General features: G+C 54.2%; 1 protein-coding gene across 2 annotated transcripts in view; it reads left to right on the top strand.

Annotated features, from left to right (window-relative positions):
- The window catches only part of IFFO2 (intermediate filament family orphan 2), a 50,545-nt gene extending 28,018 nt beyond the window's left edge, over nucleotides 1–22,527 (top strand). The window contains exons 2-9 of one of the 2 annotated variants that reach the window (XM_036853761.1): nucleotides 7,128–7,188; nucleotides 8,468–8,563; nucleotides 9,733–9,873; nucleotides 11,230–11,369; nucleotides 15,449–15,569; nucleotides 15,706–15,798; nucleotides 16,730–16,860; nucleotides 18,078–22,527. In XM_036853761.1, coding sequence (XP_036709656.1) covers nucleotides 7,128–7,188; nucleotides 8,468–8,563; nucleotides 9,733–9,873; nucleotides 11,230–11,369; nucleotides 15,449–15,569; nucleotides 15,706–15,798; nucleotides 16,730–16,860; nucleotides 18,078–18,183 — 889 coding nt within the window. In that variant the 3' untranslated portion in view covers nucleotides 18,184–22,527. The remainder of the gene's footprint in view (nucleotides 1–7,127; nucleotides 7,189–8,467; nucleotides 8,564–9,732; nucleotides 9,874–11,229; nucleotides 11,370–15,448; nucleotides 15,570–15,705; nucleotides 15,799–16,729; nucleotides 16,861–18,077) is intronic. The other variant, XM_036853769.1, reaches the window with a different exon arrangement.
- Nucleotides 22,528–22,966: the final 439 nt, after the last annotated feature.

The following is a 22,966-nucleotide window of genomic DNA, read 5'->3' as shown; positions in this document are numbered from 1 at the left end:
AGCTCTGCAGCGAGGGTGGGGCAAGGCACGTCCACGCCGGGAGGGGAACGGCACCTCTGCATCTGTGGGTGGGCTCGCACAGAAGCCAGGGGCAGCGCAGAGCCCCGGGGACAGGTGGGCGGAGTGGCTCCAGCACAACCCCTGGCAGCCTGCAGCCGGCTGTGCTGCTGTGGGGTGAGCTCCCCGTGCCCGGGTGAAAATTGCCCTCCGCCCATCTGCCCTCTGCCAGAGGCAAGACCCATGCTTGGCCCAGAATGAAGTTTTCCGCTGACAGCTCTGGCCTAGCCTCACCTGAGTTTGCTTTCCATCACCTGAGTGGGTCGGCCTGGGCGTGCCGGCGGCTCACCTTCCCTGGAAAGGTGCGTACCATTCCTGTGGGGCCCGCCCAGCTCTCTGTGGTCTGGCCACTGGAGCCAGCTGTGGGATTCTGCAGTTTGAATTGAACCTCGGAGCATCAGTTGTCTGCTATGTGCCAGAGGTGGGACTGGGTGTTTTCACCCACACCACCCCACTTCATGTAGTTCTCACAACCCACCCTCGAAAGGGGTGGTGTGCTTCCCATCTCACAGATGAGGCAACTGAGGCCCAGAGAGGGTAATTGACTTTCTCAAAGTCACACAGCTGGGAAGCGGCAGGGGCAGTATTCGAACCCAGTCTCTTGCTCCCCAGGAGTCTCTAGGACTTTCTCTTCAGAAGCCCCAGGGCTATTCCAGGAGCCTAAGTTGTTTTCCTGGGGCTGCACCCACTTTCCTCTGGAGCTAGAGCCCCGGAGCTTCTTTCTGTGAGTGCACAGGAAGTGAAAAATCTGTGAGTCAGTCCCGCTGCCAGTGACTTCAGCTTGGCTTTCCGCCCCTCAGTAGGCCAGGCTTTGTGGCCCCTTTCCGGTGGGCTGTGTGTCATCCTGAGCTGATGGGGGAGGGGAGACACTGGCCCTGAGTGTTAGCTGGGGGTGGGGGCTGGCAGTGAAGCTGCCGATCCCCTCCCCCCAGTGGCTTGCAGAGACTTCTCGTCCGTCACGTGGTCCAGCGGTGGCTCCTCAGGAATGCGGGGAGACCACATCTGGCTGAGGCGGGGCAGCTACCTCCCCCTCCTGGCCACCTCCTCACACATGTGCTCCTTCTGCTAAGATGGTGGCTGAGCCCCGCCGAGATCTCGGCCGCGGTGTAGGGCTGGGGGGTCATTTCCTCTCCCCGCTCATTGCCCTGACATCCCTGCTTTCCCATCCCGGGCCTGGAGCTGTGGGAAGTGGGAGAGGGAAGCTTTCTCCTTCTCCCTGCCCGCTTCCTGCCCTGGCCCGCCCTCCCGCTGGCCTGGCCTCTCCCAGGGGAGGCTCAGGAGCCGAGTGGACGGAGCAGCGGAGTCCCCCAGCCGGGGCTGTGCAGATTGAGGATGTCCAAGGGGCCCTGGCTGGGGAGGGCCAAGCAGGGGGGCTGAGGAGTGATTGCTGCTTGGATCATTCATTCATTCAACAAATCCATTCAATAACTGTTTGACTCCTTAGCAAGTGTGGGTGGGTTTAGGTGTAGGGAGAACAGCAGTGAGCACAGAAATGGTAATTATAACCGGTTCTCCGGCTGGGGGAGCGGGCAGACCCCCAGCTTTAGACCCGACTCCTCCAATGGCTTGTATGGTGGCAGCCATCCTGTGCCCCTTTTCCCACCTAGAACAGGTGTCTCCCCCATGTTTCCTCTGTGCTCCAACAGGCCAGGGCACCTGGCCTGGGCACCAGGGTGCTACCTGCACCCACATTCTCATTCCCGATTTGTGGGCTCCGCAGTCTGAGCCCCTGCTTGTCCTTTGCATTGGCACAGAGGCCCTCCAGGACTAACCCTTGTCCAGCACTGCCGTGTCGTGGATCACACCCAGTGGATTTGGACACTGGTAAGCAGAGGGATTGGGGTGACTGAGTCCAGGGGCAGGAGGCTGGGCTGGGGCCGGGAGGTGGACCCTGGGCTCCAGTCCAGCCAGAACCAGCCCGTGACTGGGGGCCAGTCACATGACCGTCAGAGAGTGCGGGAACAGAATGGCTTTTCTGGAGCGAGCCTGGGGTATGCTGGGCTCACACTGTGTCTCATTTACAGATGGAGAGATCGAGGCTCTGAGTGGGGGAGGCAGAGCCGGGGGTCAGACTCGTGTCCTTGCACCTCGCTCCTCATGAGCGCTGCTTGGGCTGGGGGAGGGGAGGGCACTCTGCTGTCCACTCCCTGGGTGACCTGCACCTCAGTTTCCTTATCTGTACACTCAGAGGCGTGGTCTAGGGGAACTCTGGTCCCCTTTTCAGCCTTCGCTTCTGGAGATTCTCTGAGTCTCTTGTTTCTGTAAAAGAGAAACAACCCCCCCTTGCTGGCTGTGTGATTTTGGGGGAGGTGCTTCATGCTTTTGGACTTTAGCTTCTTCATCAACGACATGGAGGTAATAATAACCCGACTTAGAGGTTACTGTGAAACTAAAATGAGGCTCTGCCTGTGAAGCCCCCGAGGACGGTGCCTGGCACATCGTAAGCACTCAGTCTGTGTTAGCTGCCCTATCACATCATCATCAGCATCAGTATCACCACCACCATCATCCATCCCACCTGCTTCAGAGGCTGGCGTGAGCATCCATAGACCGAGAGCATTTGGAGGAGCTGGCATGCGTACAAGGCTGTTGTTGAAGGGTGTCTGCAGATGGGGGGAGAGTGAGAGGATGCTGGGGGGACATGCTGGGGGCGAGAGAAGGTCCCTGTGATGTGGCTGGGGCACGAGCTAGATCTGGGGCCTGAGCACTCTTTGGAGGTAGAGAAGATGGAGGGTGGTCCGTCGCTGTCCCTGGCATCGTGGGCCGGCTCTTTGGGTGAGAGCCATGCTTGATGAGATGCCACAGCCAAGCCGCCTGGGAAAGATGGCATCCTGAGGTCTGCTGCCTCAAGCCTGAGCTCAAGGAGGGAAAACAATGGAAGTGGCTTCGGAGGCTCAGAGAAGAGATGACATTTGAGACAAGCCTGGGAGAATGGATAGATTTCAGGAGGCTGAAGAGGAGGGAGGGAAAGGGGAATCGAGTTACCTCTGATTCTCTGTTTTCTCATCTGCAAAATGGGGACCATCCTTAGGGGAGGGTTAAGTGATATTTTATCTTTTTTTATTATTAATTAATTAATTTATTTTTGGCTGCGTTGGGTCTTCGTTGCTGTGCATGGGCTTCCTCTAGTTGCGGTGAGCAGGGGCTACTCTTCGTTGCGGTGTGCGGGGCTTCTCATTGCAGTGGCTTCCATTTGTTGCAGAGCACCGGCTCTAGGTGCGCGGGCTTCAGTAGTTGTGGCACATGGGCTCAGTAGTTGTGGTGCACGGGCTTAGTTGCTCTGCGACATGTGGGATCTTCCCGGACCGGGGAACGAACCCATGTCCCCTGCATTGGCAGGCAGATTCTTAACCACTGCGCTACCAGGGAAGTCCCTTATCTTTTATATGTATATGAAGGCCCAACATGGTGAACACCACCCAGAAGGTGACCAATAAATGTCCCTCTCTCCACTCCCTTCGAGAGAAAAGAATCTGGGGACTTCCCTGGTGGCGCCCACCACCAGGGAAGCCCGCACACCACGATGAGGAGTAGCCTCCGCTCGCCACAACTAGAGAAAGCCCATGCGCAGCAGCAAAGACCTGATGCAGCCAAAAATTAAAAAATAATAAAAATAAATTTAAAAAAAAAGAGAACAGGATTTGGAAGTTTTATGAGCTGGTGGGTCAGGGCGGGCAGGGGTGGATCTAAGTGATTCAGGCTGTCTTGGCCTTGGCTAGAGCTGTCTGTGTGCACTGGGCCTTCATTTTCCCACCTGTAAAATGGGGAGGAGGTTTCTCTGCAGCTTCACAGACGCTGTGTGAGCTCCTGTGCTCAGCAATGGGCCACACATGAAAGTCAGGAGGGCAAAGGCTTAAAGGACATGACATCCACCAGCCCCTGACCCATTGTAGGTGTGTCCCCTCTTGGTGGCAGCTGGCTACTCCCTGGCCTTCCTGCTGGCCTGTCTTTGCTTATGTTGGTCCTGCTGCCTGAAACTTCCATCCTGCTGAAACCTTACTCCTGTGGGCAGATCCAGATCAGGAGAGGGGGCCGTGCCTGGGAAGCAGGTTTTGGAATGTCAGAGCCCACAACTTGGTTGACCAGTTTTTGGTTAAGCTGCATGCTCCCTCTCTCTGGGCTGAGTTGCAATAAATGCAGGGCATCTGGGGCGCCTTAAGAAACATCACTCATCCATCCTTTCACCCCAGTCAGCCAGAGCAGCTGAAGGGCAAAGCTTTTCTGCACTGTCAACATTGAAGCTGGCAAAGCCAAGCTTTCCCGCTGCGGCTGGGAGGGGAGGTCAGCGTAGGCAGCGGGTTTGGTCTGTCAAGCCAGCTGCTGTCAACACACAGGGGTCCTTCTTGGGTCTCCTGGGGGCAGGTGCACTGGCTGCCCACCCATCCAGCTCTGGTAATAAAAGGCCCATGAAGTCATTTGTGCAAGCTCATCTGGGGTGCAGCTTAGAGAGGCGAGGGGGCCACCAAAGTGCCTTCTGCAGGGGAGCTCGTTAGAAATGAGCCCCACCCCAGACGTGCTGAATCCGGGTCTGCACGTGAACAAGCTCCCCGGGTGATTCCCATGCAAATCACAGTTGGAAACTGGATGCTTTAGAGCATGAGCTTGGCTTGAGTCCCATCCTTGCTGACTAGCTGTGTGACCCTGGACAAGTTACCTCACCTCTCTGAACCTCAGCTCTCTCATCTACAAAATGGGTTTGGGGAAAATTTCTTTACCCGAGAGTGTTAATGATTCGCATGAAAGCCGATGAGATGTGTACAAGGCACTGAGCCCAGTGCCTGGGACTCAGACTGTGCTCGCCAATCAGTGGCTGCTGCTACTACAGCTAATGTGTCTGGAGATCCAAAGACGTGGCTTAAGTTCTCGCTCTGAGTTGACTTGAGACAAGTTGCTTTCCTTTGCTGGGCCTCATTTTTCCCGTCTGTTCAATGGGTCTGTTGACCCCTGCCCCACCTTCCTCACAAGAAGTTTGCTTAAAGGAAAAGTGAGGAGGGGCTGGGCCTTATCCCCAAAAGCCCGTCTTGGAAATGGGTGTGTGTGGGGGAGAGATGTCCCTGGGTGCCTGCATCTTCAACCCTCACTGCCCCCTCCTCTGCTGCCCCTGGTGTTGCTGCAAGATGCAGTAGTGAGGCTGGCCTCAGGAGCCAGGCTGCAGCCAGGGCCACACCGGGCTCTCCCTTGTCCCTTCTCTGCTCAGCGGCTTTGGAATTGAGCCCCCTGCCCCACTCAGGGCAGCGTGGCCAGTAAAGATGGTTCAGCTCGGGACCTGTGTTCTGGGCCTTGGCCTCCCTTGAGGGGAGCCCCAGATGCCCCATGCTGCTGGGCGAGGTGAGGGCAGCCTTGAACTTCTCCCCACCTGGGATTCCTGTTCCCCACACTGGGCCTGGGGCTGGACTCAGTTTTCCTATTTGTACAAAGAGGGTGTTCAGTGAGATGATCCCACCTGGGTTAGATCCTTAGATTCTCTTGCTGCCCCTCCTTAGCTTCCTCTGTGTTCCTCATCCCTGCCAGGACCCCTGTCCCAGCCCCACTGCCCACTGGGTTCTGAACTCTGCAGCCCACAGAAGATCTAGGCCTGGCCGCCACCACTGGGGGCTGGTAAAGACCGAAGGGAACGGGGGATGGGGGGTGAGTGGCGAGTGTGTCCTCTGGGAGCCCTGGCCAGGGCCGTCGTGTCTCCTGTGGGAAAGAAGAGGAATTTTCCTCTGTGTGTGCAAACAGTATCCGTTTTCTCTTGCTTCCAAAAGCTGGTGACGTAACCCACTCTTCAGCCATCCCTCCCCTCTGGCCTATTTTTAGCTGGCCCCGACAGCATCCTAAAAGGCTTCCAGACCTGCCTGCTCTGAGGCCATGTAGGGAGGCAGCCGTAGGGTGAAGAAAGAGAGAAACTCCTGGTCTGTCTGTCCCAGGATGGGGGGTGGAGAAGGACCTGTCCCTCTGGGGAAGGAGGGGCATCTGGGTGGGAAGTGGGTTAGGGCTCTGATGGGTCCTGGGTCTACAGGAAGCCTGGCAGGGTTACAAGCACTCAATCTGGAGTCTCCAGCCTGGGTTTGAGTCCTGGCCCCACTTGTCCTCACCCTGACCTTGGGTACCTGACTCTGCCTTGCTTGCTTCACCTGTAACGTGGGGATCATGGTGGCACCTAGGCTAGAGGATTGTTTTGAGGATTGAATTACATCACGTAGAATGGTGCCTGGTACAAAGTAAGCACTCAGTTAAGGTGGGCTGGTATTGTTGTGGTAACTAATTATTATCATCCCATCCTGCCTCCGGTTAATGCTGGAGGTATACTCAGAGCCCCCATGTGCCTTCTCCCCTTTGTCCTTTCCTGTTCAACTTCAGCCCACGTATGCACAAACAAGATGACATATGTAACGCCCCTGGAATAGAGCCTGGCACTTAATAAGCATTAAATAAGTGAGAGTTATATTTATTTTTTGTTTTAATGTAATAAAACAGACCTGGGTTTGAAGTCCAGCCCCACCCCCTAACTAGCTGTGTGTCTTTGGGGAAGGTGTTTAACCTCTCTGAGCCTCAGTTTCCTCATCTGTAAGATAGGGATGATAGCAGCTAGGTAGGAGATGTCTTTGTTGGTTAGGGTAGGTGGTAGGACAAATTGACTCCGAGATTGCGATGGTTGGCACGATGAAATTTGTTTCTTGTGGTTGCAAAGGAGAGCCTGAAAGTGGTGCTGGCTGCAGCCTTGCTCCTGAGAGCAGCTTCAGTACCATGTCTTACAGGAACGGAAAGAGCAGTAGCATTTGTACAGTGCTTCACAGTTTGTGTGGGGGGCTGGCGGTCCCTCCTGCCGTCATCTCCCGGTGGTGCTGTGCTCATGCCTGGAGCCTGGCACCCGTCACCACCACCTGGTATCATGGGTCACCTGGCTGTCCCACACATCTAGCTCCCTAGACTGGGAGTTCCCGAGGGGCAGGCGAGGATGGAGTCGCTGCTGCACCTTCCTTGCCCAGCCCGGGGACGGGCCCAGGGTGGGTGCTGGCATTGTGTCTGAGGCTGGACTGGCCTGGGGAGGCCACCCTCTGACCACCTGTCCCTCTTGACTCTTGCAGATGGGAGGAGGAGCTCGCCAAGCGCATGAACCTACAGACCATGGTGGACACGCTGCAGGAGGTGAGAGGGCCCGACCAGCAGAGGCTCGCGGGAGAACCACGTGGCCAAGGGGCAAAGCCGGGGGCAGTTCCCAGCACAGACTGTGCTCTGCTACCTCCTGCTGCCTCAGTCTCTCCTCGATGGAGCCGGAGGCCTCTCCCGCCTCCCCTCCTTCGGGGCTGGGAAGGCACCAGCACAAGAGTTGCAGAAAAGCTTGGGCACAGGAATCCTGGTGCTGCCCCCGGCGTGCAGGAACGGACTCGGGGCTGAGTGCCCTGCAGAGGGCGGGTGGCCACATCATCAGGTGGGCTCCCAGCCCTGGCAGGTGCTCAGCAGCGGGCATGAGGACATTGTTTTGCTCTTCTGGCTCGGTGGCTCTGTGTTCTGGGCCCTGCTTCTCACTCGCCTGCTGTGTACGCCGGGCAACAAACTTTACCTTCTCGGCCTCTGTTTTCCTCTCAGCCAAATGGGCACAAGAATGGCAAGCCCATGAGAAGGCATGGAAAGCTCTTTTAAAAAAGAGCTTTAAAAGCATTTTAAAAAAATTGCCTTCTGATATTTAAAGTATTGATCCTCTAAATAAATAAATAAATAATTAATAACCAAAAAAAAAAAAAGAAAGAAAGAAGAAAGAAAGAAGATAAACACTGATCTTCTAAGGAAGTTAGAGCCAGATTAAAATAATGTCAATATGCAGAAGGAAAAGGATGAACGTCCCCCCACCCCGCTTTCTTTTATAAGAAAAGTACTTTTTGCTTTACACACATAACATGCTCATGGTCAAATACCTGGAAAATTCAGAAAAACACAGAGAAGAAAATAAAACTCACCTCCAGTTCTCCCCCCTCCACTGTTGATAAATTGGTGTGTGACCTTCTGGTCTTTTCTGTGCAGACACACACAAGCCCGAGGTGGGCATGTTTGGTTAGGCTGGCACATGTGACATTGCCATTCTGGAGATCGGAGATGGTCAGATATTTTGGCAGTTTCACGTGAATTGACCTACTACTGGGATCCCTTTTACATCCACGTTTTCTCTTAATGTCTGCCATGGATTTTTCCATACAATAAATAATCCTTGGAGAAGTGTTTTAGGCTGAGCGATGCCCTGTGCTGAGCGAGGGCTGAGTGGGGACCCAGGCTGGGACGAGGTCCTTGGCACCCCTTCCTTCCCTGGCACAAAGGCACCCGGCTTGGTTGGATGTCAGGTGTCCGGGGCTCTGGACCCAGGTGTCCATCCCCTCCCCTCCAACAGGGAGACCAGCCCCCCTAAAACCTCCCCCATCTCCATCCCCCGTAGGCAGCGCAAGAGGCAGAAGCCATCCAGGAGGAGATGAACGAGAAGATTGAGCGTCTCAAGGCCGAGCTGGTGGTGTTTAAGGGGCTCATGAGTGACGTAAGTGCCACCGACCGCCACCCCCAGGCATCATGACTTCCGCCCACAGCCATCATGCAAAACGCTTCATTCACTCCAAGGCCCCGGAGCTCGGCTTCTAGTTAGAATCCTGGCTGGCTGCGTTTGACCCGTGAGGATGACGGATGCATCGGAGACCAGGCCCCCCTCCCTGCCCCCTCCCCACTTCCGCTTCCCTTGGTCTGAGTAGAGATGCATTAATCCGCTGCTTTAACCCATCCCGCCCTCCCTGGGGCTCTTCTGATGGTCTGTGTGCATTTGCTCCATCTCCTGCCAGCTCACCACGGTGAGGGCGGGTGGTGGCCATGGGCCTCTGTGTCTGGGCACAGTGGCGGCCAATGGCAGGTTGAAGGAGACCCCGGGTCTGATCTGCGCCGGCCTGAGAGGCTCCCCGGGCCAGCGGCCTTCAGCAGGGTTTGCTTTGTAAAGTCGGGACAGGCCAGTGTGGGCATCCTTGGGACGATCGGAGTCCCTCTGAGTAACCGTGGGCAGGGGCAGCTGATGGCAGCAAGGGCCTCCTTCCTACTGGAGACCTGGTTTCCTGCCACCTTCAAGCAGCGGGTAGTATGTAGAGAGAGTCTCCACAAAGGAGAAGGAGCCCAGTACAGGTGACTCAGCCTGGAGCAGTTCTGGTCCTGAGAGGCGTGGAGCTGGGGTGGCTGGAAGAGGCCATGTGGCTTCCCCTCACCGGGGTCCAGGGGACCCCCCCCATCCTAGGCAGCCCCAACCATCAGCCGTGGGAGGAACCTCTGTGTGGGGGACAGGTGGAGCAGGCCCGGTGGGAAAGCAGGGGGGTCTTTCAGCAGTGGGACTTGTCTTTCTTTTTTCTCTGCTCTGACAAAATAAACACTGACGCTGTATCTGCTGAGAGGATGCCTTCCAGCCCTTAGGGTGACCGGCAAACACACTGTCCACTCGGCGCCGAAGCCCTAGGCTCCCACAGTCCCTCCGCCCCCTGCCCTGAACCCGAGCAGCTGGCCCGACCCTTCAAGTCCAGAAAAGGCTCAAGGACCCCCTTGGACTGCGGGGCCTCCCGCCTGACACCTGGGGGTCTCCCCACCCCTCTATCCAGTCGGAGCCTGGGAGTGCCTCCCCACCCCCATGCTTGCTCCATCCCTCGCTCACGTAACCCCCTGCTGTCCTCCCTGCAGCCCATGACAGACCTGGACACAAAGATCCAAGAAAAGGCCATGAAGGTGGACATGGACATCTGCCGCCGAATCGATATCACGGCCAAGCTGTGCGATGTCGCACAGCAGCGGAACTCGGAAGACGTGTCCAAGATCTTCCAGGTGACTAGGGCTGCCCTGCTCACCAGCTGCCACTCCCAGCCGCCCACCGCCCTCCACCCCTGCCTGGCCACCCAACCCCCGTTTTCCTCGCACCCTGCCCACGCCCCTTCCCCCCACGAGGTAGCGTTTGCCCAACCCTCTGGCCTCCCCAGGAGAACGTAGAATCAGGGACGCATAGACTCATAGGCACGTCTGACTCCACCATCAAGGCTGACCGCTTCATCCAGTGGCTGAGGACACCGCTCACCCGGGCGGGGCGGTGGGCGTGACAGGCTCCAGGACGGACATGGCAGAGCTGGGAGTAGGACTCAGGTCTCTGGACCCTCCAGGGCTCAGTCCATCCATCCACCCTGGGTCCACTGCCCTGCTTCCTGCCTCTTCCTCTGGGAGCCGGAGCTGGGTACAAATGCCATGGTCGGGGATCCCTGGCCAGGCTTTGGGAGCGCTGGGTGAGCTGGCCTGAGCCCTGGTCCACGAGCCTCAGAATTCAGAAGAGGGGCTGTTGACTCTTTTTCAGTCCCACATCGAGACTCACTCCACCCCCCCTCCCCCCGTCCAACCAGCAAGCGTGTGTGTCCCAAGCGAAGGCGGTGGGTTAGCACTGGCAAACGTCCTCCAGGGAGGGCCTGGGGGCTGGTCCAGCTGCCCAAAGGGCGTGCGTCATTCTCTGAAGGCTGCTTCTTGAGTTTTGGGTTGTGGTTTGGCTTTTGCTTGAGCCCAGGGCAGTATGGCGTGTTGTCGCTTTAAGTATGTGACTTTGGATGGAGTGGGGTGAGGTCTGGGCTTCCCTGGGGCCCATTGTCCACCTCGTGCCTTCTTGCTGCCCCTTTGCGGGGAAGCAAGGGACCATCTCAGCCTTCGTCTGGTTTGTCGTGTCTTGTCTGCTTGGAGTGGAGGAAGCTTGTTGAACCTGGGGCTGCCTGCCTGTCAACTTTGCATGGGAGCAGGAGGGCTCTGGGAAGCGTGGAGCCGTCTGCGCCTCTGTAAGGGGTTCTCCGTCTCTCTGGCTGCCTCTGAGACATACCAGGCGACTCAGTGCCCCAGTCTGGCCCGCTCTTCTCCCCACATGATGGGGCTGCCTCTCTGGTGAAGGGGTGAGCTGAGCCAGCCCAACCACCAGGCGTCCCAGGGCAGGGAAGGGTCCAGGCCATCTGTTCCTCCATCCTGCATGTCTCCCCACCTCACGCTTCCTGCTAACGCCGCCTGCTTCTTAGAGGACCCGGCATCTTTCCAAGCAGTGGCTGCCCCAGCCATGCTCCATCCATCCTGTGGGACGCCGGCTCCCTTCCCCGTCCACTCCGCCCTCCATCCCAGCAGAGCCTCCCAGTGACCTTGATCTTTTCCTTTCCGGGTCAGGTGGTCCCCAAAAAGAAAGAGCGTAAGGTGGCTTCGGACGATGACATCTCTGAGCAGGACGGGGAGGTGAACCGGTTCTCGGATGACGAGGTCGGCTCCATGAACATCACAGACGAGATGAAACGCATGTTTAACCAGCTGTGAGTATCCCTGCTGCCTGGGGGCTCCTCTCCGTTTCCCCAGGTTGGGCAGGGCCGGGGTGGCAAGCTGGTGACCTGGGCCGGAAGTAGCCTGCAGATGTTTTGTTTGGCCAGCACGGTGCTCCGAAAGAATTTGGGTTCGGAGTTTCACATTTTCAGAAAGGGTCAAATTGGTAATGGTGGTCATATTTGTGGGCAATTCTTTTTTTTTTAATTGAGATAATATAACTGACGTGTAACATTCTGTTAGTTTCAGATATGCAACATCATGTTTTGGTATTTGTATATGTTGTAAACTGCTCACCACACTAAGTCTAGTTAACATCCATCACCATACAAAGTTACAGTTTTTTTTTCCCTTGGGCTGAGCTGCTGCCCGGGTTAGTGGCAGAGTTGGGCTGGGTATGGTCCGTGGTGGGCTGGAGCTGGCTCGCACCAGCTTGTGAAAGCTGATTGTACGCATGTCTGCCCACTCCAGGTTTAGCGATGGCACATCAGTAGCTTAATATTTGCCACGATGGGAAATTGTCAGGTGCTACCAGTCTGGGCAGCCCTCTCCCACCCCTGCGGACAGCCGATTTACTAGAACCTGGCTGGGTACAGTCATCTGGGGCAGGGATGCGTTGTAGCCTTGGTGTACCCAGTGCTATACTTGCAATCCTGATCCATCTTTGGCTCTAATCCGTAGAGTATCCCGGTGTGGCTTGGGGAGGGTAGGGGTGCAGCTGTGGGCATTGGCTGACTCACCTAAGGGCCTTGAGTCAGAGAGCAGGCTGGGACCGGGTCTCTGGAGTCCACCTTTCTCCCTGCCCCACTGGCCTGCTCTTGCCTGCTCTTTCCCCTGAGCCCTGAGGACTCAGCTTTTGCCCAGGACTGGAGTCCTCCCTCTCCACCCCTACCTCTCCCACCCCTTGCGTCTGAGTCTCAGGGCCCAGCACACTTTCTGGCCTGATGTCCGTTCTCTGGAGTCCTGAGTTTCCAGCAGCAGGGCTGGCTGGATTCGAGTGCTTGCCTCTGGTGAGCCATCACCGACCTTCCAGGCCCCTCCAGGAGGGCACCTCCTATTAGCAGGTGCTCCTGCCATCATACTCATTTCAAAAGCCAGGGGCACAGGCCTCTCCTAATGCTTCCTACAGTGCTCGGGGCTGGCCTAGCATGGTAGAGTCCCAAGATCACTCTGCCCAGCCCCTTCATTGCACAGGTGAGGCTCAGAGAGGGCTGGGCAAGTTGGGACAGAGCCGGGCCCCTGACTACCGGTCCAGCACTGTCTTCGTGCTCAGAAGAGATTTCCCTCTTCTGTTTCCTTGCCACACCATCCCCACCCTGGTGACTTGTCAGGAAGACGGGAATCGGACCTGGGTGGGATGGGTTTGCCCAGCACTTACCTCTACTTGCTGTTCCCTTGAAACAGCATTGAGATGGGGCTGTGTTTGGGACTTTGCTGTTTTGAGGGTGACAAGGAGATTCCTAGACTCTCGATTCATCTTTCACCATCTCCCCCCACACCCAGTTCTCATAGTCTCATCTTTCGTTGATGAGAGGGGCTTTGGAAGAGAACCCTTGGTCGGGTCTAGGTTTTCTGAACGTTGCTGTGGGCATTTCTGAGTGTAGGGCAGGGTTGTATGCCCCAGAGACCCAGGCTGGGTTCATTTGGTTGAATTAAAGGGCTTCTTTGAAGAAATTGTTGTCCCTGGTTTTCATAAAGTCACCAGGAATCCATAGGCTGCCCAGGAAGTGGGGTGAGCTAAAAAACTGTGCTCCCAGGTGTATGAAAGGGCTTTCTTTCCAATGCTGCTAAAATGGGCACCTGAGCGTTGACAGGTCTGAACTGGGTTCAGTATCCAATTAGGTTGATCTGGTTGTAAAGTTGCCTAGTTCAAAAAAAAAACGGCCAACCTCTGATCACCCCTCCACCCTTGTAGTTCTAGCCAAGGCCACGCAGAGGGCACCAGGGCAGGGCCCTGGCCCCCTCCCGCTGACATCTCCGCGGGCTACGGGCTGAGACCCAAGCCAGAGCCCCCACCGCCCCGGGCCAGCTCCTCTGAACTCCTTGAATAATGCACCCGTGTCAGGGCTGTTTTGTTTTGATCAAAATCAGTTGCTTGGGCTTCAGGCCGAGAAGGGGAGAAATTTGCTACTTTCTCTGCACAGTGGCCAACCCTCCTGCTCAGCCCTGCCCTCCAGATCTGGGGGGAGGGGCGCGCCCTTTCTCTTGTGCAGGCAGCTTCCTATCCTTTCTAGTTCCCCATTACTCAGCTGGGGTTTCCTTCTTGTCCCAGCCGCTGGGAAGGAAGTGAGGTCAGCAGTCTAGTATGTGAGGTGGTGATGGGTCGACGACGCTTGACCCAGGGGCTCGCCCTGGAACTGTCTTGCTGGGGGGGTGGGGTGGGGGATGGGCAGCGCCTCACCCTGCAGCCCTGCCCCAGCTCTGGTCCCTGGATGCAGGGAGCCACCTGCAGGCTCCCGCAGGAACCGCTTCTTGGTGGGGAACCTGGCTCCCGGGGGTGCTCTTGGGCTCTGCCGGGTGGCTCCAGCCTGGTCCATTGTCAGCAGGTTGGGAGCAGTGCCCTGTAGGATCCAGAAAGTAGTTGAAGGAGTGAGCGTGGGCAGTGGGGAGAGCCCTGGGATGGGAATCAGGACTTGGGACCCACATCTTCCTCTGCAGCTGATTCACTGGGTCAAGCAGTTTAACTGCTGCAGGCCTCAGCCTTCCCATCTGAATAATGGGCATATTGGGCTGAATGATTTTTACGGTCCCCTCCAGTTGGGGTAACCAGTACACCTCCAGAACCCCTTCAGTCCCAGGCACACCTGTATGGTCCATCACCCTACTTCCAGTTCTAGTGAATAGGGAAGCCCAGAAATCACTCAGGCTTTGCATTCAAATCTGATTTCCAGCATGTATTATTCTAGAAGTCCACCTAATCCCTCTGAGCCTCAATTTCCTTACCTGTAAAATGGGACTAACAATCATGCTCACCTCACAGGATTGTTGTGAGGATGGAATGAATTGCATTTTAATACATGCATGGTGGCCTGTCCCGTGCCCAGCACATAATAGGTGCTTGGTGATGTTTTGATGGGCAGGAAAAAGCCATAGGAAACAGAAAGATCTGGCTTTCAGCCCTAGTTTCTTTTTTTTTTTTTTTTTAATTTTTATTGGAGTATAGTTGATTTACAATGTTGTGTTAGTTTCAGGTACACAGCAAAGTGAATCTGTTATACATATACATATATCCACTCTTTTAGATTCTTTTCCCATATAGGCCATTACGAAGTATTGAGTAGAGTTCCCTGTGCTATACAGTAGGTTCTTATTAATTATCTATTTTATATATAGTAGTGTGTATATGTTAATCCCAATCTTCCAATTTATCTCTCCCTCCCTTACCCCCTGGTAACCATAGTTTGTTTTCTACATCTGTGACTCTATTTCTGTTTTGTAGATAAGTCCATTTGTACCCTTTTTTTTAGATTCCACATATAAGCGATATCATAGGATATTTGTCTTTCTCTGACTTACTTCACTCAGTATGACAATCTCTAGGTCCATCCATGTTGCTACAAATGGCATTATTTTGTTCTTTTTTATCAGCCCTAGTTTCTGGTACAGCCTAGCTTAGTGTGGCTTTGGACAAGTGAATTATTCTTTCTGAGCTGCAGTTTCCTCATCTGTAAAATGGGAATAATAATAATACCCACCTTTCCAAATTGCAGAAAAGGTTATATGAATCACCTCAGGCATAGCAGGGGCTCCAGGAATGAGTTATTAAATGAAAGGAAAACAGTCACAAGATTGGACTCGGGAGGAAAATATCTTTAGTCTCCATTAATGAAAGCCTGGCATCTTTAGGAATATACATTTTAAATTGTATAAATAATATGTAAATAAACTCTGCATTTGAAAAGAGTTAAACTCCAAGGAGAAGGCATGTGTCCCCTTTGGCCACCGCCCCTGCCTTTTTGGATGGCCACCTGGCAGGAGCCCAATCATCAGGGCAGTGTCCCTTGCTCTCCCCTGTCCAGGCCCCTGGAGCCTGGCTCTGTTCACTCATGCCCTCCTGTGTCCCCCCCAACAGGCGGGAGACCTTTGATTTCGACGATGACTGTGACAGCCTGACGTGGGAGGAGAATGAAGACACACTTCTGCTCTGGGAGGACTTCACCAACTGCAATCCGAGCATTGACCTGCAGGGCGAGGTGAGCCGGGCATGGCTTCTTAGAGGCTGGGAGGTAGGCACCGGGAGCACCTCCTTTCCACGATCCCGCATCCCCCACTCTTTCCCTGCAGCCCTCACCGCCCAGCTAAGTTGTCCCCTCTGTTCTGTTTCCCCAGCAAGAGGAAAACCTGGGCAACTTGATCCATGAGACTGAATCCTTCTTCAAGACGAGAGACAAGGAGTACCAGGAGACCATAGGCCAGATCGAGGTGAGGCGTTAGCTTGTTCACATCACCCGGTTGTGACCCCCGAGACTCACGGTGATTAGGTGCCCATGTGGACAGGGGCTGGGAGAGCGAGGCAGACACAGGATCGGAAGTCAGGAGATCTGCTGATTCCCTGCCTAGTGCTGGGCAAGTCACACCCCTCTTAGGGCCTCAGTTTCCTAATCTGTGAATTGGGGGTGGTGATCCATGTTTGCCCCAGAGAGGTTTTTTTTTAAAGTTATTGACTGAGATGATGATCTCAAAATAATGAGAACTGACATTTGAGTGACATCAAGTGACACTGGGCACTCAGCCCTTTAAAAATACACCCTCCATGGTATCCGCATACCCTATGTATGTACCTAGAGGGACCTGGGTGCCTCCACGCTATGCAGTAGGTACTGTGTGCCCCATTTTACAGAGGAGGAGATGAGGTTAAAAGAGGCCAAGTGACTTGCCCAAGGCCCCCCAGCCAGGAACCAGCCTGTAAGCCCAGTTCTTCCAGCTCTGGAGCCTGTGTGCTGGGCCACATCTATCAGTGAGAGTCACTGCTGTTGTCACGCTGGAGAAAGAGAAGGCCAGCTCCTTTCCTGGGGGATGTATCACTTGGTAGAGGAGAAGGGTCAGAAACACGAGAGACTTCAGGACTTTTCTAATCCAATCCACATAAAGGACTGCAGGGATGCCGGACAGGGTGGAGTTGCTAGGGCTGCCCCAGTGGTTGCTAAGCAACCATTCACCTTCCAGCAGAAGTGGTTCTAGGGGCCCTGCACCAGTATGTAGAGAGCAGAGAGCAGAGGGAGGGCCCTGAGGGCGTGGTGTCCTGGGGTGGCCCCGATGCTGCCACCACCACTGAGGACGGGAGGTTGCTGAGTGGTCTGCCATGAGGGAGGATGCCTTGGCCTCCCCTTTATGCCATGTTGGTTCCTCTCAGCTGGAGCTGGCCACGGCCAAGAGCGACATGAACCGACACTTGCATGAGTACATGGAGATGTGCAGCATGAAGCGGGGCTTGGACGTGCAGATGGAGACCTGCCGCCGGCTCATCAAAGGCTCCGCAGACAGGTACCCGGCCTTGTCCTCCCTGGCAATGCAGTGGTGGCATCCTTGGGGTGGGTGGCGGGATTTGTGGGGCTGCAACTTATAGCCTGGTGGTTTCACCTGCCCAGGCCATTGGTCCATCCGTCCATCCACCTGTCTGTGCATCCGATGACTATTAGCCTCCTACTGTGTGCTAATGCCTTAACACATCTAATCTCACGTGACCGCTCACAACAACCCTGTCCCCATTGATTCAACAGCTACTGTTGAAGGCTTGCTCTGTGCAAAGCCATGGGGATACAGTGATGAGCAGAACATTCGCAGCCCCGGCCCTCCTGGAGCCCACGCCCCACTTCCTGCTGAGCTGGTGGGTGGAGGAGGTGGCCGGGGCTCACCTGTGTCCTTAGGAAGCCATTTTCCTTCCTTTCCCGTCTTCCAACGCAAGGCCATATGGGTCTGTCCCCGGGAGACTGACATGCATCAGGCCTCTTTTATTTGCTGAGGGACACCAGAACCAAGACAGAGCCCCTGCCCTCAAGGAACACTCAGCCTTTCGGGGAAGACAGATATGCTAATAATAAAATGAGATAATACACATAAAATGCTTGGCATGAAGCACAGATATGTTAATTATAATTGTTTCTCTTATCATGACGATATTCTTGCAGGCTGTTGTTTGGGCTGTAAGAGAGGGAGAGGCAGGGGGAAGTTGCGTGTGTGTGGCCCTGGGCTTATTAGCATGTCACCTTTAGCTCATTGATTCCCAGAAGCCACTGTTGTTATTTCCATTGTTTGAATGGAGGAGCGGGCCCGTAGGCAGGGAAAATAGCTTGCGCCAGGCCCCCCAGCTCAGCAGTGATAAAGTGAGAATTCAAAACCAGTGCTATTAACCACTGTCCTGTGTGGCCTCCCTTTGGGCTCTGAGTTAATTGTCCAGACGTGTGTTAGGTGATGGGAGTGTAAAAACTGAGCTTGACCTGTGGTTTCTGCTCCCAAGGAGCTCTCAGCACCAAGCAATTAGAGAGGCGGGTGCAGGGCCTCCCAATAGGTCTCTATAGCCACGTTCAACTCCTGGGCTTTGAAGATTCTAAGGCACGTGGTGCAAGGGCGGGCCTCGGGGCAGGATCCCCCTCTGAGGCTAGGTTTTCCAGGAATGGCTGCTCCGTCTTTCCAGCTCTTTGAATCCCTTCAGAGGTCCTCAGGCTGCCCTCTGATGTCCCCCATTCTCTTGTGCCTTCCAGGAATTCACCGTCCCCTAGCTCCATGGCCAGCAGCGACTCAGGAAGTACAGACGAGATCCAGGATGAGTTTGAGCGGGAGGCGGATGTGGAGCCCATGGTCAGCTGATGACTGATGTCCCCCAGCCCGTGCCTGGTGGTCTTGGTGATGGGGCCTCTGCCCGCCTCTCCCCACGGGGCCAGGAAGTGGGGCTCCAGCCCTCGCCACGCAGACTTCCTATGCCCTCCCTTCTCTGGAGGCCCCAACGGACCGCTGCTTCCTTCCTTCCTTCCGCCCACCACCAACCAGTGCCCCTTCTCCATCCCCCCACCCAAGGAATGGTGCTGTCAATTTCTATTGTTCTCCACATTACAAATGCAGACTTCTGTCCGGATGATGCAGTGTTAACTGTGCCTTTTCCCTTAAGCTGAGCCACTTTGAGCTCCAAAGAATTATTCCTAGCAGGTGTTTTTATACAAAACTCTAAGGTGAGGGTGCGGGGTGGGGGGGGGCCCTGGCGTGGTACAATGCCGTTTTCTACCCTCCCACCTGCTCCTCTGATTGGCCATAAGCTCTGCCCTCCCTCCTCTGCTGGAGTTGGACTTGGGATGGCCCACCTCCCCCCAGGAAGGAGCTGTTTGCCTTTGCGAGCTTTCCAGGCCTGGGTGGGGGAATTCCTGAGGGTTTTTCACTTACTGAAAGAGAGAAAAGATGGAAGGAGGGAGGGAAGACAAATTTTTCTTTTCTTTCTGGATCGAGTGGCAAAGCAGAGGGCCAAGGCACTGTGGGGGAAGGCGGAACCTCACTGTGTTTAAACTACTATGCAAAAAACAAAACAAAAAAAAAAGCAGCTTGCCTTATACCATTGTGGAAGGTAGACCCTCTCCTAGATCCCTGGTTTTCCCCTGGAGCTGGGAGGGAGGCAGAAGCTAGGGCGATCTCTCTCGCAACCTCTGAGGGTGAGCACTGACTTGGGAGGGAGTTTGGTCAAGGTCGTTAGCGAGGCCTGGGCCCCGTAAGGCCCTCGGCCACCTGACTGCTTGCTTTCTTGGGACCTCTGTGGGTTGGGGTTGGGGAGCGGGTCTTTTATTGCCCTGATGACTTGATGTTTTTCCCAGCCAACAGTAAGGGGTTATAGATCTGTAATTTCTCTGTGAGAAAGTCTGGAGGGGGCCAGGCCTGGTATCTACCCCCTCCACCTCGGAGCTGGGTCGGTACCGCCCGCCGCCATCTTGGTTCTCCACTGTGCCGCGGTGGCCCACTCTTTGGCCACTGGCAGGCATTGGGAAGGGAAGGGGAGGGAGCCAGCGGGGGCTGCTGGCAGAGAGGAGGTGGTGAGAGTAGGAGCTCGAGTAAGAACCGTCCTTGTTCTGCTCATGGACATAAGCTCACCTTTTTCCATAATTCCCTGATTGAGCAGTTGGGGAGTTCAGCTGAGCCATATCTCCCCAGACTTGAGAGGGCCTGAGTCAAAGGGCACTGTGTGGCGGCCACCCCCAGATCTCAGCTTGGAGCCAGCAGAGCCAGCTTTGCTCGTTTTTTAAATTTCTTTTTGGACCCACTACTGTGGGTGTGATTGCCGATTTTTGTTTTGGTTGGCCCAGGAGCTCCCCCTGGAGGTCAGAGGAGCAAAATGTGCCCAAGGACCAGAGCTCCTTGCTACCCACTGCTTGTGTCTGCAGGCAGAAGGGGAAATCTGGCCTTGTGTAGATCAGGCCCCCTGTCTTTCCTCCCAGGGTATCAGTGATCTGTAAGGACCTCCTCTCTCTTCCGTTTTCCCCCACCTGTTTTGCAGTCTTAAAATCATTGTACATAATATTCATATTATATAAATATATATATATATATATGGAGAGAGAGGAGATTGTTAGTGATTGTGTGTAATTTTATTTATCAGAACTTGGTGGCCTTTATTGTGAGTTTTTTCCTTTTTTGTTGTTGTTGTTGTGGAGGAACCTCCTGCTGTTTCCCTGTGAAAGTCTGGCTGAAAGTCTTCCATTCCCAGAATCTCTTATTAGCCAAATAGTCCCTTGTTGGGTACGTGGAGGGACGAGGTTTCGGAGGAGAGATCACCCCTTCTCCTCCTCCTCACTGACCCTTGTTCTCAAGGTTACAGGGTTCAAACATATCAGATTATTATTGTCGTTATTGTTATTGTTGTTTTAGTTTTAGTTTTATTTTAACCAAAGGTTATCAGAGCCAGTTGGGCTTGGACCTCAGCTGCTGAAAAGATTTTCCGTTTCTGGGAGGCCGGGAAACTGGCCGCCTCTCTGGCCTCCTCTGCCCAGGGTGAGGGAGGCATTGAATGCCGTGGACAGGTAGGCAGAGTGGAGGCCTGCCCCAGGTTTTTCCTCAAGGTGGTGGGAGGGTGACAGACCTATCTTTAGAGTTAAGACAGTTAGGCAACAATGTAAGTATTTGGGGGTAACTAAGGTTACCATGGTGATTGCTGTCCAATGGTATTATTTTTGCTTTCCCCCTTGGATACATAGGATATTTGTCTCTGGGGACTAGCGTACTCTGAATTTATCTGGGGAGTATGGAAATGGCAGGAGCCAGAGTCAGATGCTGGCCAGAAAGATCCGTCTTGCTGGTTTTCAATAGCTGTTCTTGCTGGGGAGCAAGGACTTGGGGCTGTTGGATGGGGGGACAGCAAGAGTGTTAGTGACCTGCCTTCAGGGTGCGGTCCTGGTTTTGGCCTGGCTGCCTCCCTCCCCACCAAGTTCTTTTTTGAGTTAGTTGCCAGTGGGCCCCGCTTGTACCCTTGCCATGGGCCCACAGCTTGCCGAGAAAGACCCCAACGCTTGCTGGGGCAGCACCAGGTCCAGTTGGGATGAACTGATCCATCCTTTGTAAAGATGTAAATACTGAATTTTGGTTTTCTATTTCTCAGCCCAGTGTCATATTGACATTGGTATTTTAGAATTGGTCTCAGATGGGCTCTCCTGTGCTGCCCTCTCTCACTCTCCTATTTTGGGGGGTTTTATAAAAAGAGAGGATTGGGGAGGGACAGGGAGAATAGCTTCCTTTGGGCTCCCTGTTTGTGGAACACACACACACACACGCTTCTCTGAGACTCTGAACAGGGAAAAAAATGATTGGCAAGTAAACACATTTTGTTTTCTTGTGGCAGTATGTCTAGAGGTCTCTGACAGGCCTGTCCATCATGGACTTAGCTCTATGGATGTAGCTCAGATGACCTTTGGAGAATCAAACCACTTTGGCTTGGGATGGGGGAGAGGGTGTGGGGCAGGGGATCATGTAAGGTGTAACTTAAGCTAAATGTAATCTATTTATAAAGCAAGAGACTCTCATCTATTTTTATGAAAGGAAAGTTTTTTTTTTTAAATCTAGGGTAGGCAGTTATGGTAGCCCAGCATTTTTCTGTGGACAGATGCATGTTGCTGCTGGATTTAATGTAATCAGTACCCCTCACCTGTCTCCGCATCCTCACCACCTACTCATCCACACCCACGAGCGGCTTCAGCAGAGTGTAGGTCACCCCTCACCTCATTTCCTTGTCCCTTGATCCCCCAGCTCCTTGGTCCTTTGAAGTCCAGGGGGCTGGGCACTTGTGGGAGTGGGTGGGCAGTGGGGAATTCAGAACGGAGGTGGGTGGTGGGAGGGAAAGGGGGCACTAGGTAGGGGACAAGCTCTGCTTCAGAGGGTGGGCTCCGATTAGTTGCTCAAACTCTGGTCTGCCAAGATCCATTGCCAAGTCAGCTGTGTTTGGAGAGAGCTGAGAAGCAGTAGGGTGTGGGTGGCAATGGGCTGTTGGTTCATGGAGCCCACAGCTTCCTTGGGGCCTGGGCCTCAGTGGGTCCAAGGTTGTCAGGCAGCTGGAGCAGGAGTGCAAATGCCGTGAGATGCCTACAGCCCAGCCCTGGCTGTGCCAACCCCAGGCCAAGGCCTGGGATGTAGTCCTTGCTGTGCTCTTCCAGGGACCTGGATGAGGAACTAGGGTGCTGGGAGCTTCCTGGGTCCTCCACCTTGAGACACTAAGCTCTGGTTCTAGAAGGGCACTCTCCTAGAGTGGGGAGTCTGGAAGCAGCCAGGTGGGTGTCGGTAAAGGCAGATTCTCCCTGGAAGGGAATTTTCCATGAGTGGAAGATTTCCAGGCTCAGGGTGGGCTGTGTGTTAGTCTCAGGCTAAATCCCTCACCATTCCCTCTGCCAAGCCCTCAAAGAGATGAGGCAAAGGCAACCCCACCCACAGACCCCTTCGTGGACATTTTAGCATCTACCTGATTTTTAGCCCCATCCAGGGGGACTTTCTATTCCGAAGTCCCATCCCACCCCACTGTTGCTGTTTGTCTGCCAGCTGGGTCTAGCGTCAAGGGGAAGGGGGGGTTTATATTCATTGAAAGACTACTGATCCTACCGGAAACCAACCTGTTTACTGTACTGTTGTAAATATCATGCCCTTTATATCCTGTATATTGGCTTCTTTTAAATAAAGTGAAATGTCTTAGAACTGATGGTGCCTTTTTTTTAAAAAAATTAAGGATAAAAAAAATTAAGGATAAAGAGGTGATGGGGAGGGGCAAGAGGACGGTGGGCCACATAACCACTAAAACAATTAGCTGATTAGTGATCAAATAGGGAAATTTCACATCACCTGTTATATTTGCATCTCACAATAAAATCTTTGGAAGTAGTTAAAGCAGGAATTATTATACATATTTTACAGAAGGGGAAGAGAGCCAGAGAGATCACAGACTGAGTAACTGGCATAGCCTGGTTTGGAGTTGAGGTCCTGTTAATCACATCGACCCCATTTCATAAACCTCCTCACAGTGCCCTTGAAAGGCTACCTCCTAGGCTCTGGATTTGACACTGTCCAATATTCTAGTTTCTTTCTGTTAATGGCTGAATTCAGGGAGACATTGACCTGTGTGAACTGGGCCCATGAC

The sequence above is a fragment of the Balaenoptera musculus genome, chromosome 1 (genome assembly GCF_009873245.2).
Source record: "Balaenoptera musculus isolate JJ_BM4_2016_0621 chromosome 1, mBalMus1.pri.v3, whole genome shotgun sequence".
Taxonomy (NCBI): domain Eukaryota; kingdom Metazoa; phylum Chordata; class Mammalia; order Artiodactyla; family Balaenopteridae; genus Balaenoptera; species Balaenoptera musculus.
The sequence above is the reverse complement of the archived record's forward strand: the minus strand, read 5'-3'. Positions and strand labels throughout refer to the sequence as shown.